Source organism: Schistocerca nitens, chromosome 11 (assembly GCF_023898315.1).
Source record: "Schistocerca nitens isolate TAMUIC-IGC-003100 chromosome 11, iqSchNite1.1, whole genome shotgun sequence".
Classification (NCBI taxonomy): Eukaryota; Metazoa; Arthropoda; class Insecta; order Orthoptera; family Acrididae; genus Schistocerca; species Schistocerca nitens.
In genome coordinates this window covers 41,164,477-41,184,528 of record NC_064624.1, presented here as the reverse complement: position 1 = coordinate 41,184,528, position 20,052 = coordinate 41,164,477, and the positions used below count along the sequence as shown (strand labels likewise).

The following is a 20,052-nucleotide window of genomic DNA, read 5'->3' as shown; positions in this document are numbered from 1 at the left end:
TATATGACGTTTTGGTCTTGGTTCGCATGCTAAGTCCATGACGCTTCATAAACCTGTAGCACCAAACATTTTAACTCTTAATATCAGTTAAGCTCCACTGTAGCACTAGCTTACAAGCATATATTTGAGTCATTTTTGTAGCAAATCTAGTACCATTTAGATGGTGTGCTTGAATCCATTTCAATATAGAATCATCTATTGGAACACAGTGGCAAAGTTAAGCTGAATGCTGTGTGCTGTCAGTGTAAGACACTAAAATAGAAATGGCCATACTTATAATCAATAACTTGAATTATATAGGTTTACATAAGAAGCTTAAATACTAAATGCAGTGAAATTGTGTGACTAAGAATTTTACGATGAAGGAATTTCCAAACTCGTCCATCGCTACGATAAGTGCCTTAATTTAAATGGCAACTATGTAGAAAAGTAGTATTTAAGTGTGGCTTTCATCTGTATATAATAAAAAAATGTCCAATACTTTATTTATTTTTAATTCCAAAACGTAATGTACTTTGTGGATAGCCCTCGTATTATGCAGTGTGATCAAGAGAGGTCCACTTCAATTGGTATGTGCTACATAGTAACCTCAAGCAAAATGTATATGAACAAGAAATTATGATCTCACCTGATTTGACAAACTTGTTTGTATCGAAATATTTCCTTGTATTTACTTATTTTAACAGTTGCATATGATGGCAGTTTATCATGTTTTCACTGATATTTAATGTAATATTTATCCAAGAATGTTTGGTAAGCTTCAAAGTGACCAGCATAGGAAGGTGCTTATTTCAAGTTGTTTAGTTTCAGTAAAAACAATGTACACTCCTGGAAATTGAAATAAGAACACCGTGAATTCATTGTCCCAGGAAGGGGAAACTTTATTGACACATTCCTGGGGTCAGATACATCACATGATCACACTGACAGAACCACAGGCACATAGACACAGGCAACAGAGCATGCACAATGTCGGCACTAGTACAGTGTATATCCACCTTTCGCAGCAATGCAGGCTGCTATTCTCCCATGGAGACGATCGTAGAGATGCTGGATGTAGTCCTGTGGAACGGCTTGCCATGCCATTTCCACCTGGCGCCTCAGTTGGACCAGCGTTCGTGCTGGACGTGCAGACCGCGTAAGACGACGCTTCATCCAGTCCCAAACATGCTCAATGGGGGACAGATCCGGAGATCTTGCTGGCCAGGGTAGTTGACTTACACCTTCTAGAGCACGTTGGGTGGCACGGGATACATGCGGACGTGCATTGTCCTGTTGGAACAGCAAGTTCCCTTGCCGGTCTAGGAATGGTAGAACGATGGGTTCGATGACGGTTTGGATGTACCGTGCACTATTCAGTGTCCCCTCGACGATCACCAGTGGTGTACGGCCAGTGTAGGAGATCGCTCCCCACACCATGATGCCGGGTGTTGGCCCTGTGTGCCTCGGTCGTATGCAGTCCTGATTGTGGCGCTCACCTGCACGGCGCCAAAAACGCATACGACCATCATTGGCACCAAGGCAGAAGCGACTCTCATCGCTGAAGACGACACGTCTCCATTCGTCCCTCCATTCACGCCTGTCGCGACACCACTGGAGGCGGGCTGCACGATGTTGGGGCGTGAGCGGAAGACGGCCTAACGGTGTGCGGGACCGTAGCCCAGCTTCATGGAGACGGTTGCGAATGGTCCTCGCCGATACCCCAGGAGCAACAGTGTCCCTAATTTGCTGGGAAGTGGCGGTGCGGTCCCCTACGGCACTGCGTAGGATCCTACGGTCTTGGCGTGCATCCGTGCGTCGCTGCGGTCCGGTCCCAGGTCGACGGGCACGTGCACCTTCCGCCGACCACTGGCGACAACATCGATGTACTGTGGAGACCTCACGCCCCACGTGTTGAGCAATTCGGCGGTACGTCCACCCGGCCTCCCGCATGCCCACTATACGCCCTCGCTCAAAGTCCGTCAACTGCACATACGGTTCACGTCCACGCTGTCGCGGCATGCTACCAGTGTTAAAGACTGCGATGGAGCTCCGTATGCCACGGCAAACTGGCTGACACTGACGGCGGCGGTGCACAAATGCTGCGCAGCTAGCGCCATTCGACGGCCAACACCGCGGTTCCTGGTGTGTCCGCTGTGCCGTGCGTGTGATCATTGCTTGTACAGCCCTCTCGCAGTGTCCGGAGCAAGTATGGTGGGTCTGACACACCGGTGTCAATGTGTTCTTTTTTCCATTTCCAGGAGTGTACTTTCAATCACTGTTATTTTAATTTACTTTTGCATGATGTTTTGAAAATGACTAGCATGGTATGGTTTCTTGAGGATATAAATAAGCAGTGCTGCTGTGCCTCATACTCTTTGGTAATATATTTGTTTCTCAATAGTCTGGGCTAATGAGCAGTTACTGCTAAGTCTGGGTAGGTTTTGACAGTAGTTGAACTGAAGTCTCTGGGCAGCCAATCAGTTGTGCCATTTGAACACTCTAAAATTGTATGGATGATAGGATTTTGGCATTTTCTCATTACATTCAATTCATTTATGTTTTTGAGACTGAAGAACTTTCACTTTGCACAACTGATAGTTCTTTTTTTCTGTACTTTGATGGACAGTGACACAGCATCACTAAACAAATTTATATTAACACATAGTTGAAACTTAGATTTTAGTTCTAATGTCACAGTAGCTTATGTAACTGGGGAATCTGCCGAGTATTCTTAGTCACACAATTTAACTGCATTTAGTATTTAAGCTTCTTATGTAAACCTATATAATTCAAGTTATTGATTGTAAGTATGGCCATTTCTATTTTAGTCTCTTACACTGACAGCACACAGCATTCAGCTTAACTTTGCCACTGTGTTTACATTTCCTTATTATTTCCTTTCCACTGCATTTAACATCTGTTTAAGTAACTTGTTTATTTATGCGTTAACTATTGAAATGTATGAATAACTTTATACTTTTACATGTTGCTTGACTGACAAAATCTACAGTAGACAGCTGGTGGTGTTATCAGGGTATATACTCAGTGCTGAATGGGCCTGACCTATGCATGGGACTGTAGAGGTACATTCCACCATCAGCTTTGTTCACCAGCCTGAAAACACATCATAGTACCAATTTCAGAACATTAATATTATACATCTTGACTGAATTTTCTCAAGTAAGGAGTCAGCTCGCAGAGTCAGTAATGCTACTGGTACACAAACTGAAGATAACAAACACAAGGCCAAAATATTCAATTAGCCCTTCCAAACCAATTTCATCATGGAATTTTTAATGGAGTTTCTCCTTTCAGTACCGGCACCAACATCAAAATGACAGATTTTGAGATGATCAATTTCTGTTGATTTTCTACTGTGTAGCCACTTAATAGAAAAAAAGGGCAACTGGATCATATGAGATGGCTGTACAATACTGCTCATATTACACTGAACTTGTTCCTTCTCTAACGGTGGCTTATAAATATCTCAGAGGCCATGAAAGTTTTCTACTAACTGGAAAAATGCACCAATCAATCATGTTCTCAATGTCACCTGATAGATGCACATAATCATAGCAAAATGAAGCATGTGCATGAATAATGCTGTATGGCACAATTTTGAGTTTTTAGGAAATCGACAAAAACCATTAATAATATTATAGCAGATATGTATTGTTTGTAGATGCAGACTGCTGAAACTAGTTGGTTGTGCTTTTTAATATTGCGCTCAGGATAGGTTTTACAAAATAAATAACTATTAAAATGGAAAGACCGTGTATAGCAACTGATATACAGCATTACAGCAGATCACTCTTTCTCTACTGTAATGATAAGGTTGCCTAGAATCTGAAAGTTTTAAATAAGAAATTTATAACAAGATACAAACTAATATTTATTGTAAACTGATAACTTTAGTCTTAAAAAAGTTATAGAACATAAGCTTATTATCAAGTTGAGACCCAAATCTGATACATTACACTCAGTTGGCACACTGCATGTTTCATAAAATGCCTGTATTTTGATTCCATGTATTTCGTCACGTCCAATAGATCGCTTTTCTTCTCCTTACAAGTTTCAGTACCCCATTGTAGAGCAACCAAAAACCACAAGGCATCAGTATTTCTTTACTTCACGTTCACCACCATGTTTCAAAGTAAAATGTCTTTCACATGGATGAAGTATACTTATGCCTCAAGGATCGTCACTGCATAACTTCAACCAGAGCACACCAGTAATTTTCAAAGCTGGTGGCATTTTGTGAACCAGCTCAATGGATCCTATGCCCTTTAAGTCTTCCATCACCTCCCGAAGTCAGTTTTGAATGTTCTACAGAGGCCTAAGCACTGACATGCTTCCATTCTAAAGGAGCCATAAATTTTGACACTTTTTTCCTCGATCATTGCAAAGTTCCTGTCACAAGGTAGGAAACTACGACTCGAACATAGAAACTTTTTATGTGGTTCTCCACAGTACTTTCAGTTGACCAGACAGAAATGAAATGCTAAAACTCTTCAGTTATTGTTCTGCCCAACATGGTGGTCAGACCATATAATTAGTTTGCATTCCAAACCACCTTCAAGCATCACAAATTTAATTGGACAGGAAACTATTTTGGCTGAACCACACCTTACACCAGATCCACCCTACATGGTTCATGACTTTGGTACTTAACTAAAACAGTCCAATTGTGGCATTTGCAGATTTTAATAGAGAATTTGTTTTATTATGTGATTCATAAAACAATACATCAGGCTGTGTGTTATCAGAAGAGGTGGAATGTGTAGAACATCCAGTAGTTTACGCTCAAGGCAGCGGAATTCTGCAGAATGAAATTATTCCACAATGGAGAATGAGATGTTAACCTTATTTATAGACTAACATATTTCAAATTTTATCTGTTATGGTAATACATTTAGACTAATAACAGATCGTGTGGCATTAAAATGGTTGTTGTGGTGAAAGAATCCTTCCCAATAGGTTGACATGATGGGCAGCAAGACTAAGCGAATTTGATGTTGAACTTATGCATGAAACTGAGTAAAAGCATGGCAATGCAGATAGCTGAAGCAGAAGAGTAGCAGTATTACATATTACTCAAAATATCAGGGAACTAAAACCCAAGTAGAAGTCTTAGATAGGAAAGTAGTAATGATAAAATGATTGCAGTCTGTAGAAGGCAGCATTTCAGCTAGGAGTAAATTTGTTACAAGAAGGTCAGTATATAAGGGTCCAAGGAAAGTATAGAAGAAACTAACACCAAAGTTGATGCTGGTTTTGGAACCTGAGCACAAACACTTGCCCATTAATTTGGAGTAGACACACCATCAGTGAGAGAACTGGTGGAAGAAAAGTTTACATTTACATTTCTGTAACAGTAGCAGGGAATCAAGCACATCGTGAGTGCTACATAATCTGTACGTAACTCTTCAAGAGGGAAGTAGTGGGGAAATTTGTAAGAGTAAAATCTCAGCAACTGTTATTAACTGCAAAAGACAAAGGAAGACAAGTAGAAATGGAGGAAGCAACATCACAAAAAAAGCCACTGGGAAAAAAATCACCATCTGTCTGGGTATGGTAATATGAGTGGGACAGAATTCCTGTACAGTGAAACTGTTAGAGGAAAAGGAATGCAATAAAGAAATGGTCAAGCCTGAATTGTACTTTCAGCAGGTCAACGCACAATGGTTATACTCTAGCTTTGTCAAGATGGTAGTACCAGCTAGTTGTTTCAAGAAGCAGACGGGTACATCAGCAAAGAGACTAGAATGGAAGGTGAATGCTTTCTTATTAAATGGAACAGCGTGCAACATAATGGGGCCTAATTCTGCCCGTCTGCCATGATTTCACAGATAACTCCCTTGAGTATTTCCCAGCTGCATTTGGAGCCCATGGAAATACCACCTACCACAAATCTAATCAGCTTGAATCAAACTGTAGGTCCAGAATTAATGTAATCTATAAACTCACTGCAGAACCAGCAGGAGGGACCAGTCTCCCTGGAAACCTTATTGCAGCATGTAAATTCATATTGTGAAAATCAGCATCAGAATGAGACAACACCGACTATTGTCATACCAACTACTGCAGTGGCACTTGTTCTGCTGAGCCTGGTGTTCTTTTGGAACATAAAAGACAAAGAACACGACTGAGTTCGGACCCAGCCCTAGTTCAGATTACACTGGGTTGGATAACCCAAGCATAAAAGCAGCAGAATGAAGCAGAATGCACAGTGATATAGTATGAAGAATAATCGATTTATTTTTGCTTTTAAGTGCGGAGTATAGAGTTGAAAAAAACTGTGCAAGAAGCATAGTAATTAAGTAAGTTCCATGGTGGTTGAGTTCAGGTGTAGGACAAGGGGACCTAAGGAAATGTATAACATTCCGTGAAAAAGTTAAGGTAGCTAATTTGTAGAATGATATTTAAGAGGCAAAATAAGGCTGGAAATACTGGTCGCCAGTAGCTCTGGTGTAATGGGTAGTATGGTTTGGTCAACCCGAGGGACAGAGTCTTGATAAGAAGAAGGCCAATGTAGCATATCGACCATAAATGGTCAAAAAATATGCCAGAGCAGAAGTGAGTTGAAACAGAGCCATCTGCAGATGGGTGAGAGTGTTATGAATTACAAAGCAAAACATGGCCTACTTGCTTTACAAAGCAGAGCCAGCTGGGCATAGTATAGCAACAGCCAATCCTGCAACTTGCTAGATGGAAGCTTTTCCCCACTTGCCATCACAGAAGTATTTATAATGCATGCCTTAAACCCTTAACAAACATAGTCTGGAGCGTAGAAGTACTCAGCGGTTCGTATACATGATTCTTGTCCCACTATCACAGCCTATGCCACATGCCTGTGACACCCACAGTGACATTGCAGAATGCAGCACGGGGTCCACCATTCGAACACAAGACAAGGCAGCTTGCCCTGAGTGACAAGCAAGGTGCCTGCTCATTCTAGACATTGCCTTCTGTAAAGATGTGTCAAAGGTACACATACAGCAGGTCTCTGACAAAGGTCACTCTGTCAAAGCCATCTGCACACAGTTTGCCTTGATACAACACACCCAGCGGATGCAGGAGCTCACATGACATTTGCCGTGCAGTAATAAGGCGGTCTGTTGTGAGCTTACAGCCAAATAACAGTCCTCTCATCTGAAGTGACACATGGTCAGCCCTGCCCTGGACTTTGGGATACAGCTTCTGTCTCTATGAATTGTCGCCACATCCAAGAAACAACAAAACAATTCACACTAAGCTATCAGGCCATATCCATTTTTGACTGTCCTGCTTCCTTTCTTTCTATGGCCCTCCACTGCTGAGTCTGGTAGGCATATCCTCCGTGTCATACTGCACTGTATGTGGCTGTGTACATGGCATTTGTGGATGTGGGGCTACTCAGCAAACACTATCTCATTTCATAGGGGCCCCCGCAACATTGGTATAGTTGTCATATGGCAGGAATGCCACCTTCCATGCAGAACGTGACTGTACGGTCATCTGGTTAACAATTTGTAGGATTGTATTGTGAATTAAACACAGGACAAGGAAGTTGTGATTTGTTGCTTTAATTTTTGACCCCAGTGTAGTTTTGAGCATTTGCATTCAGTCCTCAATTTGCACATGTAGCCTTCTTTTTTTCAGTCCTCCTTTACTAGCAAGCCAATGACGAATGGCTCTATCTGGTGGAGGAGGACCAAAATGCCACTCAGCTGCTCTGTTTTCATATTGTTCTGCTTATGACATTACCTTCAATTTAGAGCCCACATCATATGAAACCTCTATTTTTTTCCACTAGGAAAGTACTAAAAAATACTCTTCTGCTTCCGATAACACAAATCACTAGTTCAAGTTCACTGGCACTGTAAACTGCAGTGACACATCATAAGCTAGACAGTGTTCTGGATCTGTGATGGCAGGGCAGGAGGGGGCGCGAGTTAGTAAGCTCGTGAAGCCCCACAACTCGTGTTCATCGCACCAGTGCACTACTGCTGCCAGTTGAATCCAGTGTTGCCAGATAGAGAGAGGTTTCCCACAGCATTGAATATATGGCCCCTTTTAAGCCTGTAAGGAATTTTAAATCCCTTTTAAGCCTGTCACGAATTTTAAATCAAACACTGGACATTTTTATATTCTTCTTCTGTAGTAGCGCTACAGCCCTTTGTGAGCCTTGGCTCCTTCAACAATCTTCCTCCACACTTCTTGGTTATTTGCTGCTGTTTTCCACCACCGGACTCCCATTTGGTGACGTCCATTATTACTTCGTAGATCCATCTTCTTCTAGGTCTCCCTTTTCGTCTGACTGAATGGATCATACCTTTCATCATTTTCTTCGGAATCCTATCCTCTGCCATTATCTCCAAGTGTCCTAGCCATCGTATTCGCTGTGATTTCACAAATTTTATTATGTCCCTGCCTTGTATTAACTCTTTTAATTCGGCATTGTAGCATATTCTCCAGCCTTCTTCCTCCCTTATTGGCCCATAGATTTTGCGTAGTATTTTCCGCTCAATGCCTCTTAGTGCATTTTTATCGTGTTCTGTCAATGTCCATTCCTCTGAGCTGTATGTGATAACTGGGCAGACTAGGGAATTATATATTAGCAGTTTAGTTTTTCTTGTAACAAGGCTATTTTTGTAAAGCTGCATATTTGCAAAGTAAGCTCTGTTTCCTGCTTGTATTCTTTCCCTTATAGCCTTGCCAATACTGTTGTCATTAGTTATTAGGGCTCCCAAGTAGTTAAAAGAGGACACTCCATTGAAGCATATCCCATTGATTTTTAGGTTTTTATGGGTTCTTCTGGCCTCAGATTGTGACATTACCATATATTTTGTTTTGTTTTCATTTACTATGAGGCCAATTTTTAAGGCTTCTGTTTCCATTGCCCGGTATGTTACTAGGAGTGTATTGGTATTTCTTCCTACTATAGTAATGTCATCAGCGTATGCACATATCTGGCTAGTTTTCATAAATATGGTGCCTCTTTTGTTGATTTTATTTACTACACTATGCAGGGCTATATTGAATAGGACAGTGGAGAGACTATCCCCTTCTTTCACACCTTTATTGAAGTCAAAGCTTTCACTCGTTCTGCTAAGAACCTTTACTTTTGCTCTTGTTTATGTAATTGTCAGTCTGATTAGTCTTATTAATTTAGCACATACACCAACTTCTTTCAGTACTCTCTATAGTTCTTGCCAATTTATGCTGTCAAGCACTTGTTTGAAATCGATGAATAGGAAATGCAGATCTATATCATATTCATAGAACTTTTTCATCATTTGTCTTATCACAAATATTTGATCAGCTGTTCCTCTGCCTGGTCGAAAGCTACACTGATATTCCCCTAGTATGCCTTCTGCACACTTCTATATCCTTTCGTTTAATATACTTGTGAAGATCTTATAAGCTGTACTTAGGAGTGTTACACCTCTATAGTTTTCACATGCTGTTCTGTCCCCTTTCTTATGAATGGGGACTATTACTCCAATTTTCCAATTATCTGGCATAGTTTCTGTTTCCCATATATCTGATATTAATGTGTGCAGTTCCTTTATTACAGCATCACAACCAGTTTTTATTAATTCAGCAATTATGCTGTCTTCTCCATGGGCTCGATTGTTTGTTGACTTGTGCACAGCCTGGGAGACCTCTTGTAGTGTTGGCTTTCTTGCCTCATTGGTTTCATTGTCTACTTCCAGCTCCACTCTTCCCTCCTGTGTGGCTGTCTATTCATCTTCTAGGCTGGTGCTTAGTGTATATCTTCTAGGCTGGTGCTTAGTGTATCTTTGAAATAACCTGCCCATCTTCCCACTACCTGTTCTTCCTCCCTTATTTTCCCATCTTTACTGGAACAGGCCACTGTTTTTGGTTGGAATTTATTCTTCATTTTGCCTATGGCATGAAAGAACTTTCTTATTTCACTCTCTTCCTTTAGTTCTTCTAGTTCTTGAATTTCTTCTTATTCCACTCTCTTCTTTCTCTTGCACAGTCTGTTAGCTCTTCTCCTTAATTCTCTATATTGTTCCACACTATTTCTGGTTTCCCTCTGTAGCACTTTTGTTCTTGCTCTGTTCTTTTCCTCTATTGCTGACCTGCAATCTTCATCAAACCATTCCTGGTTTCTTCTGTTCCTTCTTATGCCTATTATTTCCTCTGCATCCTTAATGGCTTTTCAAACCTGTTCCACCTTTCATCTACTCCTACTGTGGTCTCTTCATTGCTCAACTTTCTACTTAGTACTTCATCAGGGATGTTCAGTTTCTATTTCATTTCATCATCTTTCCCATTCTGTTGCCATTTGTTAGTGGCAGTTTCTCTCTCAAGACTGATTTTATCACAAAGTGGTCTGAATCACAGTTTGGTCCTCTGCAGCTCCGTACATCCGTAACTGATGTGGAGTGGCGTGAAATCACTAAAATATGGTCAATCTGATTGACTACTCCATTGGCTGCAGACTTCCAAGTACCCAGATGGATCCTTTTGTGTGGAAAGAGGGTACTTTTAATAATCATATTATTCCTTGCTGCGAATTAGCATAGTTAGTCTCCATTCTCATTGTTTTCTTCATGTAGTGAATATTTTCCAGAAACTCCATATGGATGTTCATTCCTCCCTATTTTTGCATTAAAATCTTCTATTACTAGCATCAGGTCATATTTAGGTACTGCACAGCATACTTTTTCCAAGTCTTCATAGAACTGTTCTTTAATTATATCCTCTTTTCCCTCTGTTGGTGCATGAGCATTAACTTTTGAGATATTACTAAATTTACGTTTTAGTCTGAGTCTGCACATCCTTTCATTAATGGGTTCAAATTCTAGAAGGCTTTTCCTAACTTCTCTAGTTATTATAAACATTGTACCAAGTTGGCCTGTTCTTTCTTCTGGTCCACTATATACCAATGAGTACTCAGGTTTATCTATCTGCCCATTCCCCTGCCATATTATTTCCTGTGCCCTACAATATCATACTTAAATTTTAAAATTTCATTGGCTATTTTTATATTAGTTTTGAGTATAAGATACACCAGAAACTTTCAGGCAATTTTTCAAAGAAAAAAAATGTCTTACTCCATAAAATATGGTATGCTTTTGTTCTCTCTAAAATATAAGAGCAAACTGATGATGTTTCCTTGTGAGTGACACTCTTTGGGTCTCTCTGACCTGCCCTTCTTTCCTAACCTTCCTGTATCTATTACTAACTCTTGAAGTTAAGTGAAGGCCAACCATTTTGTCTGACAAATTTGTAGTTTTGAGCCATTCCAGAATGTAAGCTCGAGAGTAAAATATAATTTTCTAAGCTTTATCTTTGTTTTTGCCTCAGGTTTCATCTGTGATGTCTATTTTCCTGTCTGAGGAGGAAAAAGGCAAATAATTTCCCACATCTATTTTTTTGAAAGCTAGAAGTAGAGTTACAGTGATACAAAATACATACCTAATGTACTGATTAGTATGACACTTCCTGTGTACTGACTTGAACTACATAGATTATGTTACAAAATACATTTTGTTTTGTTACAGTGTTAAAGGAATTTAAATTCATCATGTTTGATGCCAGATATGGAACTAAAAAAGCTGATTTAGTTGTGAAATCCAAAGAAGAATTTAACATCAAGTATTCTTACTACACAGATGGTAGGTCAGGAACAAAGTTTACATTTTTTGTTAGTTAACTTTAACCTAAACAATTTTTTTTTAATGGTGCTGTAAAGCAAAGATTTTATGGGGGAATTATTTTGTGGATGAAACAATGAAAGTTTCATTTGCTGAATACTTTACATAGTAATACATCTGTATATGAAGGCTGGTGCGTTGTTACACATTATTAATACTAGCTTTCTGCTAATAATTGATAGTAAATTGGAGATATATATATTATTCCAAAACTGTAAGCAAATCAATTACAATTGGTTCAATGTAGAGAAAAAGACAAGAAATTATCACAAGATTTCAGAAGAAAGGAAAGACAGCAACTTAGGAAGTGTCTCAATTTAAAATAAAGGAAGAGGAAGAAAGAGTTGTGAAGAGTTTGTACAAAGAAAGTAAATGCAAAACGACTCATGTCACTGGAGTGTCATCATCAGAACCCTGTTTAGGTTAATACTAATCCCCCCAAAACTTTAAGAAAAGCAGGAAAAGATAGCTACATCCAGACAGCCCAACATGGAAATATGCAGTAACAAACAAATTAATTGTTCCAGCGGAATAACTTCCATAACTAGTAACCAAACATTAACAACACAAATTGAATAACACGGTTTCAGAAGAAGAGAAGCAAACAGCTTTTTTTTGTTTTTTTTGGTTTTTTTTTTTTTTTTTTTTTTTTTACGGCGGAGATGACAATCGGTCAAGCACCTGACAGATGGGTACTAAATTATTTAAAGATCCTGAGAGTAAGATGTAGAGAGTTTTGCAAAAACATTAAATAGTATTTTCAGCTCAGGGAGCTTATAAACAAATTTAGGCAGGCATTCAAATGGTACAAATAAAAATTACTTTCATGCATTACACATTTTGTTAGTGTTGAACACACCTCAATGTATGTGTGAAGGTATCATGCCAACTCTGATTATCTGGTGAATGCACTGAAAAATGACACAGAAAAGAGCATTTTATCATGAGGTAAGGAGTTACTGGAACATGTAGACTACTGTCAATTCATGTGTACTGTGAATTCATGTATAAAGCATAAAAACTGTAACTACTAAATTTCACTCCAAATTAAATAATGACGCTGACTGACAAAAAAATAAAATGGAAAAAATGGACTGATGTTGACAGGCAACAAAAATATACAGAAGGTAATGGTACCACTGGTGATGCAGTGTCAGAAATTGATAAGCAAAGTTATATTTCACTCCTTCTTTAAAAATTCACAATCTGCTGAACTGGGGACATGTGCAAAATGGATCTCTCAAATCTGGAGATCTACAGACAAGCTTTGTAGATAATGTTTCTCTGATTAATGAAGACAAGTTAAACTGCTCATTCATCACATGAACAGGTTCAGGCTTCACAGGTTTTGCCTGGATGTTGTGGAAACATTTCATCATGCCATCATCACTAATCAGATCTAACACATGTTGCCGTGTGCTCATACAAATCAGAGCTGATGTAAAGAAAACCATCTCATGTCTCAAAAAAGTTGACTATCTGTTGAGATGGCTGTACTTCCCTATTGGAAAACAAGTACACATTATCCACTTTGTGTTCAGAAGTATTTAAAGCGGAAATGGACTGTTATTCTTTGCTGCATGTCGTGGTGAACTTGTGATGGATGCTATTGGTGGTGCAATGAGGAGAGGAGTGTGGAACCAGATGAAACACAGAAATGGTATGCTGACTGAGCTACAGATTTTTATAAATGTGCACAAACTCGGATTCAAGCAAAAACCATGTTTTATGATACTGAAAGATGGTTTCTGGACAACTGAGTGAGCATAACTTACATTCAGGTTAAACCTTTTGCTCATTTTCAAAACTATTATTATTTTCTAACTTAAGGTATCATAATATTCTTGTCGAAACAAGCTTTAAGTTTGAAAAAAAATCAAACAACTTCTCATAATTGTGGATGCAACCTATAAAAGATGTTCTGGGTATTCATAAGAATAAAATCATTCTTTCAGGGAATCAAATGCAGCAATTGAAGACACAATTGCAACAGATGCTGGCAAGGATGTGCATGTTAATCTGATAAATCCTGGATTGTTTGTCACTGTAGAAATTTTAAATGAGAAAGGTATAAAACAATTTCTATGGCATCTCTGAAAATGCAGAAGCTATGGTAATGTTTTTCAAACCCATTCCAAAGCCTACAATTTATTCACAAAGTACAAAGTGACAGCACTTTTTGTTAGAACTGAACAAATTTGAACATTAAGAAAATGAAGTATAATGAAAAATTGAAAAACTCATGTTTTAAAATTGTACAATTTATGTATAGTTTTAGTTTCTTAGAGTATAAAAAATTGCATTGAGAATTATGCTATTTGCATGAGTCATGTACCAAATCTATTGCGTCCGAAATGCAATTAGATTTTTACTTTTATCTTTCAGATTTCAAGTTTTATGTACACTTATTGCATGCCTAATTTAACCCATTCCGTATGTATTTGTATTTTAAAGGAAGGGTGCAATTCAAACAATTTCTGATTTAAATATAATTCTAAGAAATTCTTTCAGGGGCTATCTTTAATTCCATACAACCAATTGTGTTAACACATTGTCAATCATTTAGAAAAGGAAACGTTAGTATAACAATTTATGAAACTCACTTTGCATATGTGTGATTGCCCAAGAGGAAACTTGGAATCACTCTATCCTCAGCTGATTTGTACTTTTTATTCAACTGACCTTTAATGAGTAAGTATACTGTTGTTTTCCATTAAGAAATAATTGTATCTCCATCCGCTGCAACTAACAGGCCTACTGATCATACAAAAAATTCAAATTATTTCCAACATTAATTGGTGGATATTTAGTAGTTCAGTCATTTTTACAATGATGTAAAATTTATCAACTACTTTACAGGTTCTGTAAATTCTTCATTGTATTTTCTTCATACAAAATTACTTTCAGAAGCATGCTCATATTTTGATAACCTACAAAATAGATCAATGTACTATCTGTGTTGTTCATTAAAATTGTCCACACCAATACGTCAAAACAAGAATAATTAGCTTTCATGTTGGATGACTGTCACAACAGAGCTGACCCACACACTACTACTCAAAATGTTCTAAGAATCAATGGTGCACAGATTACAGTCATCTCTCAACAGAGCCACATCCTTTTATGACAAGAAAGTAACAATTTTCTGATATTTACTCAGCCACAACCTCACTTGGGGATCAGAACTATTTTGAGAAAGTATTAAATCCTTTATAAACTTGACAACTCAAGACAATAATATTCATCATTGAACACTTAGCACACATGCACTGAGTTAACTGCATTCGGAAAGATATGTACAATACCTAACTGTGTTTGCAATATCTGTACACAGACACTGGGCTCAACTGACCAAGTATTATTTTGAACATTGTACATACTGGTTAGACACAGACGAAAGGAAACAGTTTACCAGTAAAATGAAAAAAAAAGAAAGTTATGCATATGCATCCATTTGCAGCAAGTATTTGATTGTTGTATGGTTCATAATATTTTTCAGTAAGTTTAATAGTTAATAGACACTACAGATACAAATAAGAGAGACCTTAATAATCAATGAAATGTTCTCCTTCACTATTTACAGCAGTCTCCCAATGCTGGGGCGACTTTTTGTATCTGTAACTGTAGAAGTCACATGGTTTTTAAAGCGAAGAACTCGTTGAGCTAGGTTCAGTGTGCATTTTCATCTGGAAAGGAAGTTTCTTGAAGGTTGTTCAATAGAGAGCAGAAAAGGAGAAAATCTGCGAATGCTAGATCAGGTGAATAAGGTGGGTGTGAAATGATTTTAAAATCCAACTCATGTGTACTGTTTTTTTGTCAGTGTAGCATATTACGGGCGGGCTTTATCCTGGAGTAGTGTCTTCCTAGTCGTCCATGTACTGCATCTGCAACACATCTCAGTTGTTGACAAATTTCACCAGTAATCAGTGGTTACACCTTGAGGAAGCAATTCACAGTAAATCACTCTGGATGAACAACATTATCTTTCATGGATGCTTTTTGTTGCTGCTTTGTTTGGGCTCAACCATTCTCTTTTTTTCGTTATTTTAGCACAAAGCAACCATTTCTGATCAGCATAATGATACAGGGCAGGAATGGTTAGTGTTGTTCACAAGCCAACTGATGACAATCAAGCACAGATGGACATCGATTTTTGTGATTTTGGTGTTATGCATGTGGTACCTATACACCCTATTTTTGAGTCTTCCCCATTGCACGCAAATGTCAGAAGTTCATGAAATGATCAAAGTTCATCGAATTTGCCAGTTCTCAAGTACAATGACATGGATCACTGTGAATTAATGCATTTAAATGATCTTAATCAAATCCCAAATGTAAGTCACTAATAGCAAAACAAGTCTCATTAGAATAAAAAAAACATTTTCTTGCAAAGCTCTGTCCAATGGCATTAAACACAAACAGGGCACAAATGTTTCTGACTGCCTCCACTGCAGTTACCCCTCTATAGAACCCAAGCAGATGAGTATGTCAACAGTGCTCCTATTTCTCAACTTGGCACTCCACTTTCTAGTGACTATAGTTCCACTCGGTATCTCCAAATGACAATATATAAACTCCAAGACCAACAGTGAACATGTCATGAAGACAATTTCTTAACAGTAGCTGAAAACATTGGGGAGAAAAAGTGACCATTGAAATGAAATCCATGGCACTCAGTTAGGAAGTGTATACTTGACCAGCCATCGATTTTATCAGATGAATGGTCAAATCAATCACAGAAGCAAGAACTCTTCTTGTAAAGGTCATAACCATGTAATTAGTAAAATATTGTGCTGACTTTACAGCATGACTGAAATATGCAGTAGAAGTGGAGAAAACTTACTGGCATCACATTACAACCTTGATCTCTCTTTACTCGAGGAAACTAGGGTTAAAAGAATTACACTTACAAGAACTAAATCTTAGCTTAGCAACAAAAAACAAAACATTCATAGTAGAAACAGCCAGGAGAATAATAGAAAGGAGGCACCAGCATGAGAACAAGTTAACCAAAAAGCTCATATCTCTCTGCCTTGCAATTCTAAGTGTTCCTCCTGAGTGTCAACTTGCAGGAATGCTTTCTAGCATGCTTTCACTCAGTCCTATCCTATAGGATAATCTTATAGGGCACTAGGATTTATCCTATACAACCTTGTAGTAGGAATGTGATGTGAACACCTTGCCCAAACCTCTTCATTGACCTAGGGAATCTTGCACCTACCTGTCACTACGGAACACTATTTGACAAGTTTACTGATTTGTTGACCCCATTTCAATTTGAAATCCAAGCAGACACAAAGGAATTTTATGCAGTGTGTTTCATTTAGTGTATGACCAACTGTCTACTTCTTCCAGCAGCAAGTCATTTCTGATTGCTTTAAAACGTACAAAATGAATCCTCGAGGGATAAGACTAACTGGTAGCTGTAACAATAATAAGGGTAATGTGCTGTGCAATACAGGACAGGAAGTTTGTTGGTAGTAATCATGATTTATTATTAAACATATGTAATATGATTAACAGTATAGTGAGATTAACACTGAACTGAATCTGAAGATTAGGGAATTCTGTAACAAACCGATGGGAGTGGAAAATATTAGGGAACACACAAAAGGGTCAAAAACAGAAGAGATGAAAAAATGATCAAAAACATAATTTTTCATATGGGTGGTGTACCATTGCATACCTTCACGAAGGAGCACTTCTTAACAAGAAGGTGCCCGAGGGATTGATCAACTATAAGGGGCTGCAGATCTGACCTTGAAATTTGCTTCGTCTCTCAGTATGGTACCTTTTTTATTGGTGGGTGTTTCTGAAAGGCTCCACCTATGTGCATCCTCTTCCAACAACTTTAAACTATGATGCTACATGGCAACAGCAGTGAGTTTCCTAAACTGACATGATTACAAATGCATGGATGAAGTCTATCACCTGGATGCTTAAATGTGTTCGAAAGAGTTTCGATATTTGTGATCAATAAATTACGAATCTGATCCTAAAGACAGCTGTGAAAAGCACCTTGACGTTTTATGTGCACGCATATAAATCGTTCACAATGGGAAAATCTTCGTTTCTTTGTAAATAAAGGCTTCTCAGGTATCTATAGAAGTACAAAACTGACCCCAAGTCTGTACCTTTATTTATGACAAAGTTATAGCCTTGTGAAATCTGATGATTTTAAACACCCTGAGGAATTGCTTATACAGGTAGAATTTCTTTCAGTAAGGTATGATAACCTTAATTTGTCTTGATGAGTTTCAATAATAATAACCCAAAAGTTCCTAAATGCAATGTAACATATACCATACAGTTAAAAGGAAGTCACGCTTGATCAAGGTCCGCGTCAATTTCCATTTTTTACCAGACATAACGTCTGAGAAAGGAAAGAAATAATAATAAATTATTATTTCCATTTTATGGCCTTCATTGGACCACTCTCACCAACTTTCTACAAAGAATTTTTCAGTTTCCTGTCAGCCCAGTACTTGTTCATTCTCTCAGGTCTTTCTTCTGTCATCAGGAATCACCCTTCCTACTGTCTGTCTGTAGATTCTCATTTGCAGTCTGTTTTGTTTGTCTGTGAGTTTCCTGATTGTCAGTTTTGTTTCTTAGGTCTTGAAATGTAATCTGTAGCTCATCCATATCTTTCTTGCTTTCTGTAATCCACTTAATGTTGCACTTACTATTCCACAATTTTTCTATTGGCCTCCTGATGATTCTGTTCTCTGGTGTTCTTATTACATGTCCAAAAAATTAAATTCTTTCTTCCTGATTGTACTCATTGCCAGTTCTATTTCCTTGTAGACTGTTTCATTTGTAGCTACTCTCCAGTGTCTATCTTTCTGGTATGAGTTGTTGATGCACATTCTGATGATTCTTCTCCCTATTTTGAGTATTTTGTCTATTTCTGCGTGTTAGTGGTTTTGAAGATGGTTTCACTTGTGTATGTTATTTCGGGCTGAGTGACTGCTTTGTTGTGCTTTAATTTTGTTGCTATTGACAGGATCTTTTTGTTGTAGGTGTTCTTGGTGATATATTGTGTTGTAGTCAATTTGTTTATTCTGTTATGCCATGTTGGCTTTTCATGGAGTTCATGTGTTTTGATTTCTCCCAGTAACTCAAATTTATCTACAATTTTGATTTCTTGGTTTCCTATGCCATTTTTGTTTATGAGTGTAGGGTCAGTTAACATGATGACTGGATTTTCAAAGGATAATTCAAGACCAGTATTCTGTGCTATTTCCTGCAGTGAGAATTTCTTGTTTGGTTTCCTGAATACTGTTGGACAATAGAGCTAGGTCATCAGCAAATCCTAGACAATTTATAGTTATGTTGTTTTTGGATCTTCCAATTTGGATGTTCTTTGGGTTAATGTTGTACCATTTCATCATTATGTATTCTAAAGCACAGTTCAACAGCAAGAGTGCCAAACAATCTCCTTGTCTTAAACCTGCTTTTATGATGAATGGCTCAGAGAGTTCCTCCCTGAACTTGACATATCAAACAGTGTTGGTTAAGGTGAGTTCTATCAATTTGATTAATTTTGTATGGAGCCCAAAATTTCTTAAGATTTTTAACATTGAAGATCTATGGATACAGTCATGTGCTTTTTTAAATTCCATGGAGGTTATTACAAGAGGTTCATTTTGTTTCTTGTAATATTATATGGCTAATTTTAAATTGATGATCTGTTCTGCACAGCTTCTCCAATGTCTGAAGCATCCTTGGTATTCACCTAATTCTTCCTCTATTTGCTGTTTAATCCTCTTGTATAGGACTGTGCAGAAAATCTATGTGCAGTCTAAGAGAGATACCTCTGTAATTACCTGGGTTGTTTTTATCTCCTTTTTTGTGGAATGGGTGGATTATGACTGTGGTCCAATGTTTGGGAAACTTTTCTGTTATCCAGATTTTTGTTAGGGCTATGTGTAAGGATGTTTGAATTATGTCACTGGCATATGTCCACATATCTGCAAAAAACATGGTCTTCTCTGCACGTCTTATAAGTTTTCATCTCTGAGTGCTGTTTCCAACTCTTGAATTGTTGGAGGATTCATGAGATCAGGTGGAGTCTTGATGTGTGTGTGTGTGTGTGTGTGTGTATTAATTGCTACAAGTTCCTGGGGTTCTTCACAATTTAAAAATTTACTAAATGCTTTTTCCATGATTTCAGCATTTACCTTGTCATTATGTGGCTTTTTTCCATCTTCCCTTTTCAGCATTAATGTGGCAGGGGCAAATTTTCGTAATTGTCTTCCAAACATTTTGTAAAAGTCTCTGAAATTGGTTTCATGGTAATTTTTTCTATTGAGTCGATTAGATCTTTCTGTGATTGTCTCTTGGTTTGCCTGATAATTTGTGTGAACTTTTGCTTGATATTTTTGAGGTTGGTTTCATC

General features: G+C 38.1%; 1 protein-coding gene across 1 annotated transcript in view; it reads right to left on the bottom strand.

The window, feature by feature from the left end:
* Positions 1-2,947: 2,947 nt before the first annotated feature.
* Positions 2,948-20,052, bottom strand: part of LOC126213066 (uncharacterized) — a 91,549-nt gene continuing 74,444 nt past the window's right edge. The window contains exon 7 of the mRNA XM_049940647.1: positions 2,948-3,096. Within this exon, the coding sequence (XP_049796604.1) occupies positions 3,079-3,096 (18 nt within the window). The 3' untranslated portion in view covers positions 2,948-3,078. The remainder of the gene's footprint in view (positions 3,097-20,052) is intronic.